The following is a 17,148-nucleotide window of genomic DNA, read 5'->3' on the forward strand; positions in this document are numbered from 1 at the left end:
GAGAGGTATGGAGAAGAGAGAGAGAGAGGTATGGAGAAGAGAGAGAGAGAGAGTATGGAGAAGAGAGAGAGAGAGGTATGGAGAAGAGAGAGGAGAGAGAGAGAGTATGGAGAGAGAGAGAGAGGTTATGGAAGAAGAGAGAGGAGAGAGGTATGGAGAAGAGAGAGAGAGAGGTATGGAGAAGAGAGAGAGAGAGGTATGTAGAAGAGAGGAAAAAGAGAGAGGTATGGAGAAGAGAGAGAGAGAGGTATGGAGAAGAGAGAGAGAGAGGTATGGAGAGAGAGAGAGAGGTATGGAGAAGAGAGAGGTATGAGAAGAGAGAGAGAGGTATGGAGAAGAGAGAGAGAGGTATGGAGAAAGAGAGAGAGGTATGGAGAAGAGGAGAGAGAGAGGTATGAAGAGAGAGAGAGAGGTATGAGGAGAAGAGAGAGAGAGAGAGAGAGGTATGGAGAAGAGAGAGTAGAGAGAGAGATAGAGAGAGAGAGAGAGAGAGAGAGGGAGAGAGAGAGAGAGAGAGAGGTATGGAGAAGAGAGAGAGAGAGAGAGAGGTATGGAGAAGAGAGAGGAGGTGAAGGAGAGAGAGAGGTATGGAGAAGAGAGAGAGAGAGAGGTAAGAGAGGAGAGAGAGAGTATGGAGAGAGAGAGAGAGGTATGGAGAAGAGAGAGAGAGAGTTATGGAGAAGAGAGAGAGAGAGAGGTATGAGAAGAGAGAGAGAGAGGTTATGGAGAGGAGAGGAGAGAGAGAGGTATGTAGAAGAGAGAGAGAGAGTTATGGAGAGAGAGAGAGAGAGAGGTATGTAGAGAGAGAGAGAGAGAGGTATGTAGAAGAGAGAGAGAGAGAGGTATGTAGAAGAGAGAGAGAGAGGTATGTAGAAGAGAGAGAGAGAGAGGTATGTAGAAGAGAGAAAGAGAGAGGTATGTAGAAGAGAGAGAGAGAGGTATGTAGAAGAGAGAGAGAGAGAGGTAAGGAGAAGAGAGCGAGGTATGGAGGAGAGGTGTTCTGGAACACACCCCTCTACTAGTGTTGTGAAGGACAGGACTTCCTCCTTACCCAGCTCTGTGGAAGTCTGAATGATCCCCAGGTTGTCCTTCAGCCAGCGAACCACAGCCCCCGCTATGGCCACCGAGCCCTGGAAACAACCAATCATAGATCAGTAGGGGAATAAAGGACCAATCAAGAAAAATAGAACTGACAACAACTTGACAGGATCAGACCAAGCAGGTCAGAAATGACTGCATAACAGTGCTGTACAAGTTGAATCCATGATCCATGGCTACCTCTAGTGCGTAGCAGGCAGGTTTGTCTCGACCCAGTTTGTATGCCACCGTGGTTAGTAGGCCATGGTCCGACATGACAGGCTGCAAGAGATCGAAGAGATAACAGTTAAAGCAGTTAAACAGATAAGCTAAAACTGAAATTTCAAGAGACAGGCAAATGTTAAGAAATGCCTTTCTAGGCCGGGTGATGTCACAGAGGAATGTTCCACATCTTTTAAAAAATTAAATAATAAGGGAACAAAATTACCTTGGCTCCAGTGTTTCTGAGTAGAAAGCAGCCAGTTCCATATCTGAAAGATAGTTTTGAGATATTCAAACGTCAGTGACTATCTTACAGTACAGTGGCTTGTGAAAGTATTCACCCCCCCCCCCTGGCATTTTTCCTATTTTGTTGCCTTACAACCTGGAATTAAAATGGATTTTTGGGGGGGTTTGTATCATTTGATTTACACAACATGCCTACCACTTTGAAGATGCAAAATGTTTTTTTATTGTGAAACAAACAAGAAATAAGACAAAAAAACAGAAAACTTGAGCGTGCATAACTATTCACCCCCCAAAGTCAATACTTTGTAGAGCCACCTTTGCAGCAATTACAGCTGCAAGTCTCTTGGGGTATGTCTCTATAAGCTTGGCACATCTAGTCACTTGGGATTTTTGCCCATTCTTCAAATCAAAACTGCTCCAGCTCCTTCAAGTTGGATGGGTTCCGCTGGTGTACAGCAATCTTTAAGTCATACCACAGATTCTCAATTGGATTGAAGTCTGGGCTTTGACTAGGCCATTCCAAGACATTTAAATGTTTCCCCTTAAACCACTTGAGTGTTGCTTTAGCAATATGCTTAGGGTCATTGTCCTGCTGGAAGGTGAACTTCCGTCCCAGTCTCAAATCTCTGGAAGACTGAAACAGGTTTCCCTCAAGAATTTCCCTGTATTTAGTGCCATCCATCATTCCTTCAATTCTGACCAGTTTCCCAGTCCCTGCCGATGAAAAACATCCCCAGAGCATGATGCTGCCACCACCATGCTTCACTGTGGGGATGGTGTTCTCGAGGTGATGAGGTGTTGGGTTTGAGCGTTTTCCTTCATGGCCAAAAAGCTCAATTTTAGTCTCATCTGACCAGAGTACCTTCTTCCATATGTTTGGGGAGTCTCCCACATGCCTTTTGGCGAACACCAAACGTATTTGCTTATTTTTTTCTTTAAGCAATGGCTTTTTTCTGGCCACTCTTCCGATAAGCCCAGCTCTGTGGAGTGTATGTCTTAAAGTGGTCCTATGGACAGATACTCCAATCTCCGCTGTGGAGCTTTGCAGCTCCTTCAGGGTTATCTTTGGTCTCTTTGTTGCCTCTGATTAATGCCCTCCTTGCCTGGTCCATGAGTTTTGGTGGGCGGCCCTCTCTTGGCAGGTTTGTTGTGGTGCCATATTCTTATTACATTTTAATAATGGATTTAATGGTGCTCCGTGGGATGTTCAACGTTTCGGATATTTTTTTATATAACCCAACCCTGATCTGTACTTCTCCACAACTTTTTCCCTGACCTGTTTGGTGAGCTCCTTGGTCTTCATGGTGCCGCTTGCTTGGTGATGACCCTTGCTTAGTGGTGTTGCAGAATCTGGGGCCTTTCAGAACAGGGGTATATATACACTGAGATCATTAGAAACTTAAATAAAGTCCACCTGTGTGCAATCCAACTAATTATGTGACTTCTGAAGGTAATTGGTTGCACCAGATCTTATTTAGGGGCTTCATAGCAAAGGGGGTGAATACATATGCACGCACCACTTTTCCTTTAATTATTTGTTAGAATTTTTTGAAACAAGTTTTTTTTCATTTCACTTCACCAATTTGGACTATTTTGTGTATGTCCATTACATGAAATCCAAATAAAAATCCATTTAAATTATAGGTTGTAATGCAACAAAATAGGAAAAAGCGAAGGGGATGAATACTTTTGCAAGGCACTGTATCACCAGCTATGACAAACCCTATGGAGAGAAGTCTTACGTGTTTTTGGCCTGCTCCTTCCTTAAAAGCACATCTGTCCAACAAGAGCAGCCGATTGGTCCCCAAGACACTGTAAACAAACAAAGACCCTTCAGATTGGTGGGAACAGGTGCCAATCACTCCTCATAACATCCAGAAATGTAATAAGGAGACCTTGAGTTGAGTAAGACAGGATGTTTCAAAACCTACCCCTGAGATGGGTATGCCACTAAGAGAGCCCGATTTCTGTCAAAGAAACAAAACATGTTAGCAATATGAAACAGCTTCACAGCTTTAATTCTGGCCAACTCCGTAACCACAAGACCCAGCAAAGCAAGACCCTTCACTGTATAAAACGCCATACCAGTTTGATGTTTCAAGCTGTCGTAGAAGTGTTGCTTGTGTACAGACAGACTGTAGAAGTGTTTTACTATACAGTATGGTGCTATAGCCAACAGCAAATTGCACCTTTTCTCAAACCACAGTCTAAAAAAAAGAACATACATTCTCAATACAGCCAATCAAAGAGCATGAGGGAGACAGAGGAATGCAGTTGTCTTGGAGACAATCAAATGGTTTAAGGTACACAAGTCAAATATCTTCACTCCCATTGAACTCAATATAACCCACAAATCACCAAAAGGGGCTAGGGATCGAAATGGAACTGAGCCGACCGAAATGGAACTGAGTAGAAGAGTGAAGAGATTTACGGAACAGCTTGTAGAAACACGTCAACAGGAAGAGGAGTAGCCAGACAGGAAGTAGACAGCAGCCCACTGAACACCTGGGCAAGGTGTGTGGCATTGCAATAAGGTGTAGGGCGTATGCCGGCATCATCCACAGTAGCAGAGCGGCGCGCATGCCACGACAGGAGCAGAGAAGGAAGCACACGCCCATCCTGTACAATTCCAAGCTTATCCAGGAGGGTTTTGTGAATGTCTGTATCTGTTTCAGTCTGACCTGACTACTCAAGATATGTTTTACAAATACACTACATGACCAGAAGTATGTGGACACCTGCTCATCGAGTATCTCATTCCAAAATCAAGGGCATTGATATGGAGTAGGTCCCCCCCCTTTGCTGCTATAACAGCCTCCACTCTTCTGGGAAGGCTTTCCACTAGATGTTGGAACATTGCTATGGGGATTTGCTTCCATTCAGCCACAAGAACATTAGCGAGGTCGGGCACATCCCAAAGGTGTTCGATGGGGTTGAGGTCAGGGCTCTGTGCAGGCCAGTCAAGTTCTTCCACACCGATCTCGACAAACCATTTCTGTACGGATCTCGCTTTGTGCATGGGGGCATTGTCATGCTGAAACAGGAAAGGGCCTTCCCCAAACTGTTGCCACAAAGTTGGAAACACAGAATCGTCTAGAATGTCATTGTATGCTGTAGCGTTAAGATTTCCCTTCACTGGAACTAAGGAGCCTAGCCTGAACCATGAAAAACAGCCCCAGACCATTATTCCTCCTCCACCAAACTTTACAGTTGGCACTATGCATTGGGGCAGGTAGCGTTCTCCTGGCATCCGCCAAACCCAGATTCGTCCGTCGGACTGCTAGATTGTGAAGCGGGATTCATCACTCCAGAGAACGCGTTTCCACTGCTCCAGAGTCCAATGGCGGCGAGCTTTAAACCACTCCAGCCAACGCTTGGCATTGCGCATGGTGATCTTAGACTTGTGTGCGGCTGCTCGGCCATGGAAACCCATTTCATGAAGCTCCCGACAAACAGTTATTGTGCTGACGTTGCTTCCAGAGGCAGTTTGGAACTCGTAGTGAGTGTTGCAACCGAGGACAGACAATTTTTACGCGCTACGTGCTTCAGCACTCTGCAGTCCCATTCTGTGAGCTTGTGTGGTCTACCACTTCGCGACTGAGCCGTTATTGCTCCTAGACGGTTCCTCTTCGCAATAACAGTACTTACAGTTGACCGGGGCAGCTCTAGCAGGGCAGAAATTAGATGAACTGACTTGTTGGAAAGGTGCCATCCTATGACGGTGCCACGTTGAAAGTCACTGATCTCTTCAGTACGGCCATTCTACTGCTAATGTTTGGCTATGGAGATAGCCGGATACACTAATTTGAAGGGGTGTCCACATACTTTTGTGTATATATATATATATATATATAGTGTACCATGAAAATCTGTTTCATCTTTTTAAATGTTTAATATCCTATACAATGAAGGGGGGAAAAAATCTATATAGGTCAATTTTAGGGTGAGGCCTAACTCCCTGAAAATAGATATATCAGTTTCAAAGCCTTTAAAAGTCTTGCTCAACACATCTAACCATTGTCTTATCTCAATCAATGGCTTGGAAATGCACCTTTGGATGGTTCAGTCACTTTGACACAGAGAAGCAAGATGACTGGGGATCATGATCTGACATAGCGATAACAGTGATGAGGACGTCGATGAAGACCCCAATACTCACCAGGCTAGAACATATTTTCTATAGACAACAGGGGGGGCACACAAAATAATGCTTGTGACAACACCTCAAACAAGTACAGACTAGGAAAAACAGACTAAATGCTCTCCGAATATGATGAATAAATGGTTAGGACTGGATAAAAGCACACCTAAGCACAGATTCAGTTCCATAGTAATTATAAGCATGTTTAATAGACAGTGCAACACTTCATAATTCACCTTCCTCCCAACCCACAGACATTCAGACAGAGACAACGGGGACTTACCATTAAGCCGTAGATTTCTGAGGAACTTCTCACTTTTGGGAGAATCTCCATTGGAATATCAAAATATCTGAAAGAACGTGTCAAAACAGGAACAAGTGTAAACAGAGGATATGGTTTGTCTCACTGAATGGATATGTCCAGTATGCATGAGGGTGTACACAGTACGTATTAGATGTCCACCTACTTGCAGAGCTCTGGGTCCCATTCCAGGGTGTGGATGTTGAAGAGCATGGTCCTGCTGGCGTTGGTCACGTCTGTGCAGTGGACTCCCCCACTCTTTCCCCCTGTCAGACACTGTGGGGGGTAAACACAGAAACCTGTCAGACACTGTGGGGGGTAAACACAGAAACCTGTCAGACACTGTGGGGGGCAAACACAGAAACCTGTCAGACACTGTGGGGGGTAAACACAGAAACCTGTCAGACTTTGTGGGGGGCAAACACAGACACCTCTCAGACACTGTGGGGGGCAAACACAGACACCTCTCAGACACTGTGGGAGACAAACACAGACACCTCTCAGACACAGTGGGAGACAAACACAGACACCTCTCAGACACTGTGGGGGGCAAACAGAGAAAATACTGGACACGTAAGATTTCCTCAGAAACACAACAGAGGACAACTTGGCTTGGAGTATACAGACGGCCATTGTGGGCCTTTCCTATCCTTAACACGCACACACAGACATCATAAACCATATCTAAAGAGGTGTCTGCGTCTTACCCAGATAAGCCAGGAGTCGACGGTGCCAAACATGGCTCTGTGTGTCCGGACTGCCTCAGCGACCTCGTCCACATTATCCATCATCCAGCGAAGCTTCACAGCACTGAAGTACGTACTGATGGGGAGACCCGTCTTGTGCTGAGCAGAGAGGGGGGAGAATTAGGACATATACTTCAGAGAGGTGGAACTTTTATTTTTATTTTGTTTTACTTCAGATAGTTAGATAGTTTCTTTGACACATTTGTCTTTAACGTCCGGGTAAGCTGGGCCTGATGAAAACATGGTTATCTCCGGGTAAGCTGGGCCTGATGAAAACATGGTTATCTCCGGGTAAGCTGGGCCTGATGAAAACATGGTTATCTCCGGGTAAGCTGGGCCTGATGAAAACATGGTTATCTCCGGGTAAGCTGGGCCTGATGAAAACATGGTTATCTGCAGTCTGTGTTCCCTGGCGTCTCACCTTCAAATGGTTCTTGTTTCTCCCAGGTGTCTTGTTGATCAGTCGCTCCACGGTCGACTGGGTCCGCAGGTCCAGCCACACTGCACACAACCAACACAACCTGTGTCTTTAAAATCCTTCCAGGCCTTAGATAACAGCTTTAGGTCATGAGGAAGGAGATGTGAACACTCACCGATAGCATTGTAGAGGGGCTCGCCTGTCTCTTTGTCCCAAACCAGCGTGGTCTCTCTCTGATTGGTCACTCCAATGGCTAGAAAGGTTCAAGTTTGATGAGTGAAAGTGACAGTCTGTAGTATGTTTTATGAGGAAGCGTTTGTGTGTGTGGGTGTGTTGTGTGTGTGGTGTGTGTCTTACCTTTGATGTTGGAGATGTCGATGTTGAGCTGGGTGAGTTTCTCACAGGTTCTCTCCATACACTCGTACACAGACTGCAGGATCTCTTTGGGATCCTCCTCCACCCACCTGATAAGAGGGTTAAAGGTCAGAGGTTAATAGATGTCAGAGGTTACAGGTCATCCAGTTTGAATGGAACTAATAGGGGATTTGTAGAGGCAACACAGCTGCATGTACTGACCCTTCCTTGGGGAAACTCTGGTTGATCTCAACCTGGTGGTGACTGAGGAGCTCGGCTGTTTTAGCATTGAACACCTGGGGATGAGACGAGAGAACAGGAGTGAACATCTGGACAAAAGTATCTCTGCTACCTAGACCGCAGAGTGAAACTGAAAAAGAACTCAGCTGAAAACAGGAGAGACGGACGAAGACGGGAGAGACGGACAAAGACGGGAGAGACGGACAAAGACGGGAGAGACGGACAAAGACGGGAGAGACGGACAAAGACGGGAGATACGGACAAAGACGGGAGATACGGACAAAGACGGGAGATACGGACAAAGACGGGAGAGACGGACAAAGACAGGAGAGACGGACAAAGACAGGAGAGACGGACAAAGACGGGAGAGACAGCACACAGAGTTATCATGTATCAGTTGTGGGAGAGTAGAGAAGAGGGGACAGCACTAAGGGAGACGAGAGAGACAGACAGGCAGACAGCTCCATTGCCCATCACAGTAGTATCCTCAACAGCAGATACCTCTCCAGGAAATGTGACAACAATAACACTGATAGCTCATTAACAAATCAAAGTGTCCTTGTTAGTCATTAGCTTTCACGGGTGGCTCCTCCCTATGATACACACACACCTCCTTTCCTGCCTTCCCTTCAGAGTGCTAGTGTAACATTTTGAGATTTTAGGGGTGACCTGTCAAAACGTGTCCACTCTGGTCCAAACTGGCTTCCGTAGGACAACAGCTGGTTTCAATGTGGGGTGAGAAGATGCCATGGGGAATAGCAGCAGGGGAGGGAAGACTGGGACAGAGTGAGGGAGAGAGTCCCTCCAAGCCTACTGTTACACAAACCTCTGGTACTGGAGGATGTGCTGGTCTGCACAATGAATGAATGACAGACTCAGCACTTCTATAGGCTACACATTAGAACAGGGTGGTCCTATCCACAAAGGGCTGGTGTGTGTGGTTGCAGGCTTTCGCTCCAGCCAAAACATTGACATCAGATTCAACCATTCTTAGTGTTTAATCAAGTATTTCGGCTGGAGAAAAAGCCTGCAACCACACCAGCCAGTATGCGGATTTAGGCCTAGTGGCTGCAACAACCGAGATTGGACACCACCCTTATAGAATTGATCAATTAGCTAGGAAAACTGAGTGAACTGTCACTTAACTAGTCCCACTACAGGCCTGCGTGTCCGTGCATGAATGAACGATTACTAAACAATAAATATCCAGAAAGCACAAACATTCCGTCGATAGGACTAGAATAGAATTGTACGACTATATAGGCGACATTATAAAAGGAGATCGGAGAGTTATAACGGAATCAACCGGGTGTCTAACTAGGTTATTTAAAGGACATTCACCGTTAAGCGAGAAGAACCATTCAATGCGACTGCGCGGGTTGTAACTCACCAGGAACCGCGTCGAGCTCGTTCCCTGGTCGATGGCAGCAACGAGAGGCCCCAGCATTACCCTGTTCGAATACGCAGCCATTCTACTGTTCATGTGCCCTGTGTCCTTGCGGTGGTCGGGACTAGCACTGGACTGTAGCTGGTTTTCTTTGCCGCTGCCTGTGGCTAGCTACGGTTCTTCGGCACGGGCGCTGCTGACACTTCGACCGCTCAAGCTCACAGACACACATGCGTGAGACCGCCTCTGATGACGTAGCAGCACCAACCAACCATTTCTATCGGGGATCCTTGGGTCGTCCCTACCCTTAACCCTAATCATAACATTTACCTTACCGGGTAGGGACGTCCCAAGGATCCCAGATAGCACGGACCAACCCGGGCAGAGATGGGGCGCGCATAGCCAAGGATTGGCGTTTCTTTTGACAGCTCGTCAGAAGGCGTCTTCGAATTGACCAATAGATTTAGAGGCACGTCCAAAATTAATTTGGGTGGACATATCAATGTTTAGCTACTGCGCTCCAAGATAAATGTAACGAATGAATGACTATTTAAGACTTCCGAAAAAGGTATTATTTATTTGCATTAAAATGTCCTTATGATAAAAATTGAATACCAATTCAATTGAGAGATTATTAATCACACCCACTAAAGATTATAATTACACTAAATAAAGAGCTGTCATGAGATTACGCTTTCATAGTACTTGATCTGACCACTAGATGGTGCAGTAGTACTGCTGTACTGATCTTCCTCAAAGTCAATAGCCTAATGTAACAGTACATTGGCTCTGACAAACAAAATGATTGAACATATTACAGAAAGTGCAAACATGAATTAATAAATATTAGTGCAAAAAATCCTACATTGAGTTAAACACAATATACTGTACATGCTCACATCTGTCCCCAAATGTTGATCTGGAACTGTATATAAAACATGCTTTGTAAATGCATTTCAGACCCTACAAAATACATGAAACAGTTGTAGAATTGTAGTACATGCATCATTTGTGTAACATAATATCTAAAATGACAATTACATTGCACAAAAACACCCACACATGTTGCAATCAGGTTATCAATAGGCTCCTAGGCCCACCTGTGTGGTTGCATATGATACATGTAGCACTCACAGATTTGTTCTGGAGCTGCCATCAGAATGACTAATGTGTCTAGGTCACCTATACAGGCCTATAACTTCTGTTAGATACGGTAAGGTGATAGTCTTTCGCTGCGCTCATATCTCCCCAACGTTGCACACTCAACCTCACCTGTGGTTCTGCTCTTCTAACTACAGAACCATCAAACTGCAACGCCCACTGTTCTACTAACTATAGAACCATCTAACTGCAACGCCCCCACTGTTGTAATAACTACAGAACCATCTAACTGCAACGCCCACTACTCTACTAACTACAGAACCATCTAACTGCAATGCCCCAGTGCTATACAATCCTTCTGTAAAGATGTAGGATCTTAATTTGAGCCAGTCTGCTACAGCAGGAAAATAATCCTGCAGCAACAGGAATTGTAAATTATTATGTGGATTATAATTAATGGAAAAAAATGTAGGGGTTAATACAGTACATTTTTTGTAAGGGAAAATCAAGTCTGAAATTTCAAAGTGGAAATGACAAACTTCAGAAGTCTTTTTAAACCTCAAATTCACTACAAGCTTGCATTTCCTGCTGTGCAGGACAATTCCTGCAACAACAGGATGATCAAATTAAGATCCTACATCTGTATGCTTCTCTGAATCAATCATCCAGCCAGCCAGTCAGTCACTCAGTCGTCATCACTATCCCCATAGTCGTCCCTGGTGCTGGTCTGAGAGCAGACACGTAGACAGACCCCACAGCAGAGCAGTAGAACCAGCACGGTGTGGCTGAGCGCCAACACAAACACAGCAAACAGGTACAGAGACTTCCTGCAGTAGTCCTGTGGCTGGTGGAAGGGTGTGATGAAGTTGGGCTGGAACACAGAGAACACCCAGTAGTTCCCCAGGAGGAACCAGACGAACAGGAACAGGCTGAGGGCGTGTGCACGTAGTACTTGTTTTGCGTTCTGTCGCCACGGATACTCGTCGGCATCGTCGTCGCCGATGACGACCGACTTGGAGATGAGCGACCTCATGCGGGTGGTGTCATACACGAGCAACGTGACCTGGAAGGTTCAGGGTCAGAGGTCACGGGTCAGATTGGGGTGAACACTAGAGTGACATTGCCTGGCTTCCTTACATATTGTTGTGCACTTTCAACCATTTTTACAGCCTGGAAGTGTTCAACTACCCTGCTGACACATTACAACCTATGATCTGGAACGCAGACATTACCTTTACGCTGCCAACAACCCCACCCACCAGCAGGTAGAGAGGAATCATTGGCTGAACAGGGCAGTCGTCTATAGACTTCACACCTGCAGGGGAAAACATCATCAATACACACTCTCTCTCTCTCTCTCTCTCTCTCTCTCTCCCCTCCCCCCCCCCCCCCCCCCTCTCTCTCCCCCCCTCTCTCTCTCTCTCTCTCTCTCTCTCTCTCTCTCTCTCTCTCTCTCTCTCTCTCTCTCTCTCTCTCTCTCTCTCTCTCTAATGGATAAAAAATTATTTAAAAATCCTCATCAATCTACACACAATACCCCATAATGCCAAAGCAAAAACAGGTTTTTAGAAATCTTTGCAAATGTATTAAAAACAAAAAAAAGATACCTTATTAACATCATTATTCAGACCCTTTGCTATGAGACTCGAAATTGAGCTCAGGTTCATCCTGTTTCCATTGATCATCCTTGAGATGTTTCTACAACTTGATTGGAATCCACCTGTGGTAAATTCAATTGATTGGACTTGATTTGGAAATGCACACACCTGTCTATATAAGGTCCCACAGTTGACAGTGCATGTCAGAGCAAAAACCAAGCCATAACATCGAAGGAATTGTCCTTAGAGCTCCGAGACAGGATTGTGTCGAGGCACAGATCTGGGGAAGGGTACCAAAACATTTCTGCAGCATTGAAGGTCCCCAAGAACACAGTGGCCTCCATCATTCTTAAATGGAAGAAGTTTGGAACCACCAAGACTCTTCCTAGAGCTGGCAACCCGGCCTAACTGAGCAATCGGGGCGAAGGTTCACCTTCCAACAGGACAACAACCCTAAGCACACAGCCAAGACAACACAGGAGTGGCTTCGTGACAAGTCTCTTAATGTCTGAAAATAGCTGTGCAGCGACACTCACTATCCAACCTGACAGAGCTTGAGAGGATCTGCAGAGAAGAATGGGAGAAACTCCCCAAATACAGGTGTGCCAAGTATTCATACCTAAGAAGACGTGAGATGTAATCGCTGCAAAGGTGCTTCAACAAAGTACTGAGTAAAGGGTCTGAATATTTGTACATTTTACATTTTAGTCATTTAGCAGACGCTCTTATCCAGAGCGACTTACAGGAGCAATTAGGGTTAAGTGCCTTGCTTAAGGGCACATCGACAGATTTTTCACCTAGTCGGCTCGGGGATTAGAACCAGCGACCTTTCGGTTACTGGCACAACGCTCTTAACCCCTAAGCTACCTGCCGCCCCATTTACTTAGGTAAATGTGATATTTCCATTAAAAAATATATATTTGCAAACATTTCTAAAAGCCAGTTTTTGCTTTGTTATTATGGGGTATTGTGTGTTGATTGATGAGGGAGAAAAACTATTTAATCAATTTTAGAATAAGGCTGTAATGTAACAAAATGTCGAAAAAGTCAAGGGGTCTGAATACTTTCCAAATGCACTGTATGTCATAAACCCTGAAAATTCCAGAATGGGTTGAAAATGGCAGCCATCCTGGTCATGGAGAAATCCAAACCAGTCTAATTGGAATGAATGGCAGTAGAGGCATAATCCTGATTTTACTTATGCAGGACAATAAAAGTAAGGCATGTGATATATCAGACATTGTGTAATAGAATTATTGTCAACCTCATATTGTCATATCTATATTATAATAGGCCTATGCTAAGGATTCTAAGCTGCAGGAATGTCTCCTCCTACAATTTAGGGCTGATTTTCTTAATTTTAGGCTCAAAAGAAGCTTGTAATTTACCCACATCTGATTATTCCACTGTGTTTTGTATTTTTGATTATTTTCCAGTTTTTTGTGTTTGGAATGGCACGGTTACTATTCATCATCCTGCCAATGCTACTATGACATCACGTAAGACAGGAGTTTTCAAAATTCTAATTGTCATTAATATTTATTGCATCATCATTTATCCCATGATGACGTAACTCCTGCCCCCTCCAGCCCTATATAATGGACCCCCGGTCCATCTCAAAATCATTCATAGTCTTATCTATTAGGGGTGTAACGATTCGTTTTAACAACGATTCGATTTGTATCACGATTCGTGGTTGATGATACGATTCAGGGCGAATATTGGTTCATTTAGAACGATACGATCCAAAAGCGATTCAGTGACTTGAAATCGATTCAGTAACCTTTTAGCCAAAAATTCAACCAGTGTGACTGAAATAAATACCTGGATACTGGACAGTGCAGGTGAAGTTTCCTAGATTCCTGTTTCTTGTAAGGACCGCAATGGTGGCTTGATAATTTCTCGCTCGTCGGCTTCTCCTCTGTCGTCCGCCATGCTATGTTTTGTTGTCTTTGCGCCTTTGCGCTGCTGCTGGGCGGATAGGCAGACTGAATCGAGTAATGTTTAAAGTCTTTATCATTAAAAGTGCTAGAAAAAACATCCATATAAAGTCTGACGTGCTTAAATCCAATGGGTTATTTCCTAGTATCGATACAATCGATTTATTACATTTTAAAACGATGTTAGATTGATATATGTTGTCCAAAAGGCCAACTCGCCGAGCACAGATCAATGTAGTTGGATCATAGGAATATAAATCGATACATCGATGTAGTAGATGGATCGTTACACCCCTAATATCTATCAATCACTATGCCCAGAAGACGCAGAGCCAGCCGCCGTGTCCGCAGGCGCCGTCGCCCCAGGATGTCCCGGCGTCGCAGGAGAGGAGGCCGCAGGAGGCGTTAGACAGGCCGGGTAACCTATCTGACCTAACCACCCCCTCCCGGTTCTCCTTCCAGACCCGACCCCTGGTAGCGCAGAGGTGTTAAAAGTCTGCTTAAATAAAAGATGGGCATTTAACTAAAACAGTTACTACTTTGTCTTTTTATTATTAGATGGTTTAGAGTTTGTTTTAGTCAGTATAGAGTTGAATAAGTAGGATAGTATCGTATCTGAAGATTATGCCTTTGTTAAATGTTTTGGAGGAACAAAGAATGTTGTTTTATGATCTTAGTTCAAATGTAGCGTTTGGAGGGTGATGCCCCAGGGGAGACTGGTGATTGGCCAGAAGAGGGAGTCACCCCTCTTTTTGCATTGTTTATAAATAGGGGTTAAACGATGAGACGTCAGAACGGCCATGGCAATCGGGGAGCCGTTCTCCGGACACCGCGGGTCTGTACCTATGCTGTAAATCTCGTGATTTTAATAAAAGCCTTTAACACGATGCAGCATAGCGGACTCTTTGTTGACAGCAATAATTGCCACCATTCATCATATACGACATAATGGCGCCCAACGTGGGGCTGGGTTTGCGTCTCTTCCTTGCCTCAGTCAATCGCCGGGCTGACTCACTCTGAGGCGTGGAAGAAAACAAAACAAAAAATGGTGAGTGTTTTCTTACCGCTTCGGAGTTTGTTAGATTGGATATGACTTGTGTACACTGGAGAGATGTTCCATATGACCTTGCCTCGGTGGCGTTATTGCGGTCGACTGGAGTCTGCTAAAATATTATTTCATTGGTAACAATAGACAATGATAATTTAGAGCATTAAGATAGATTTCATTGGTAACGGGTGACAATGATAATTTAGAGCATTAAGATGGTCCATTGGTAACGGGTGACAATGGGAAATTCAGATATGTATACAATTTTAGAGCATAGCGGACTCTTTGGTTTAGATAAGCCCTCGTGACACACGAGGCGACCACAGGGTGGGCCATAAAACCTGGAACGCACTAGGAGTTTCAGGTCAGTCTTGGACTGGGGTTTGGTTTAACATTTCTTGGGGATGGCTTACTCAGCCTCTGTTCGACGGGATATTGGCATTGGGGGGGATCGCTCGTAGAAATAGCCAGACCCACGGCAAAATAAATTTAGGACAAACGAAACAGCAATCAATTAAAGACGCAATGCGGGTTTTGTTACATGTTGTAGGCCGCAGTTAGCTAGAGGCTAATGCTAATGCTAATTGTGTTGTGTGCTACATGCTAACGTATCCTTAGAGACTCCATTGCGATGGATTAAAGTCTCTTAAATTTGTCTCTGTGTTTAAGTCAGGTTATATGTTTTGTGAGCGCTGTTAAATGTTGTTTGACTATAAGGGGGAAATGGGAATTACAGCTGGACTGGTATTCTGTCTGTTTGGGGAGAGAGAGTAGAGAATCTTTCTTCCACGGTGAAAAGGGATTTTTGAATGGCTATGCGCATGCGTTTAATTTTGCGATACTACACTACAGAAAGGGGGAGTTTATGACACGAGATTAGGACACGTGTTGATTTTATGGGGCTAAAAACTACGACATGAGGTCGTGCTGAGCCTACAAAACAAAATGGTTGGTTAGGGTCATAGGTCCCATCTGGGGGCTGCAGGGAGACGGAGAAAATAGACAGACAGAGGAGAAATTTTGACACGATGATTCTAGTTTAAACTGCGATTGGTTAAAGATGGAACTTGTTTTGTGACCTATTGAATTTATAAATTAGATATATGGTAGCGGATTATAATAAATTGAATTAAATAATTAAATAACGGATTAAAATAATGTTTTTGAGCGATCTATTTAGTTCTGAGTTTAGTCTTAGAGTGAATAATGTAGAACGAATGAATATTGAATGGTTGGAAATACTCAGTGATGGCATTAACTACTAAAAGCTGTTCTTGTGTCTTTGTCCCTTGTCATGAGAGACAGGAGAGAGGGGGAGCGAGGAGATACAGGAAGTGATCACGTGACGCCCGCAGAGGATCAAGTCATAAAAAGGTTACTGTTACAAGATATGTGATGTTATGACGATTTTACATAGGCTTGGCAAATACTATGTCATTAAAAATTGCATTTTGGATGCTCTGTGTATCACTGGGGTTTGATGGGAATTGGAGTAATGATAGGGTTAGAGGCTTTGTTTTTGGGATTGCTTTGAAGTTGACTAATTTACTTGCATTTGATGGGTTGTGGTAATATAGTCAACACTAATTGATAAATTAGTGACATAGGATATAGGAATACAAATTGGTTTTAATTATTCATGCTTTTTAATTGATTTATTTGGAGTTGTTAGGGTTATATTAATAATTTAAGGGGGGAAGCCTTAGGCTGTACAGTCTAAAATAACATAGTTCACAATAAAGGAATATAAAAGGATTGATATAGGGGTAAAATAGTAATCCTTTAATTAAAGTAGGGTTAGAAAGTAGGGTTACAAAAACTAATGGCAGAAGTTAGTACACCTTTCTCACATACGGATTCAGCAAAAAGACACCCACCTTATGAGAAGGAAGCTCTCAGTGATCATCTAGGAGGGTGATTATGGCATCAGAGATGAAGACGAATACAAGCAGAAACGACGGTAAAGATGAATTCAAAACTCCAGAAGGAAGAAAAACCGAGATGTCTGGAAACGAAGAGAAGAATGAGGTTCAGAAAGATGAAGATGAAGAGAAGAAAAACTGATGAAGAAAAGGATCCCAACAATAGGAGAATGTCTGGAAAAAAGAGGGAGGTTAAGGAGGATGGAACGTGAAGGAGATGAGGAGGATGAAGATGAGAGTGATTGATGAGAGGCCATGGGTGGAGGTGACTCTGTGATCAGAAGGAAGTGGCAAGAGAGGAAAGAAGGATACTGGAGACTTGATCTCTGATGAAGGTTGAAGAAAGAAGGGTACAAGAGCAAAGAAGAAATGGAGATATAGGCAGATTGCTTATCATGCCTGGATAA

The 17,148-nt window shown here is 44.1% G+C and overlaps 1 protein-coding gene and 1 pseudogene across 1 annotated transcript; both read right to left on the reverse strand.

The window, feature by feature from the left end:
• Window positions 1-979: 979 nt before the first annotated feature.
• On the reverse strand, window positions 980-9,279 carry LOC123490556 (annotated as a pseudogene).
• Window positions 9,280-10,918: 1,639 nt separating this feature from the next.
• LOC123490557 (transmembrane protein 272-like) lies at window positions 10,919-11,564 on the reverse strand. Its single transcript, XM_045220521.1, has 2 exons — window positions 11,466-11,564; window positions 10,919-11,296 (listed from the first exon to the last, which is right to left on the reverse strand). Exons 1-2 carry the CDS (start codon window positions 11,562-11,564, stop codon window positions 10,919-10,921), a joined length of 477 nt encoding a protein of 158 aa, XP_045076456.1.
• Window positions 11,565-17,148: the final 5,584 nt, after the last annotated feature.

The sequence above is a fragment of the Coregonus clupeaformis genome, unplaced genomic scaffold (assembly GCF_020615455.1).
Source record: "Coregonus clupeaformis isolate EN_2021a unplaced genomic scaffold, ASM2061545v1 scaf4154, whole genome shotgun sequence".
NCBI lineage: Eukaryota > Metazoa > Chordata > Actinopteri > Salmoniformes > Salmonidae > Coregonus > Coregonus clupeaformis.

Excerpts from the sequence above, each read along its gene's own strand:
- LOC123490557 (XM_045220521.1), bottom strand. The coding sequence starts at position 11,564 with ATGTTTTCCCCTGCAGGTGTGAAGTCTATAGACGACTGCCCTGTTCAG. Across the intron at positions 11,297-11,465 it reads GGGTTGTTGGCAGCGTAAAG|GTCACGTTGCTCGTGTATGA; the intron begins GTAATGTCTGCG and ends TGAACCTTCCAG.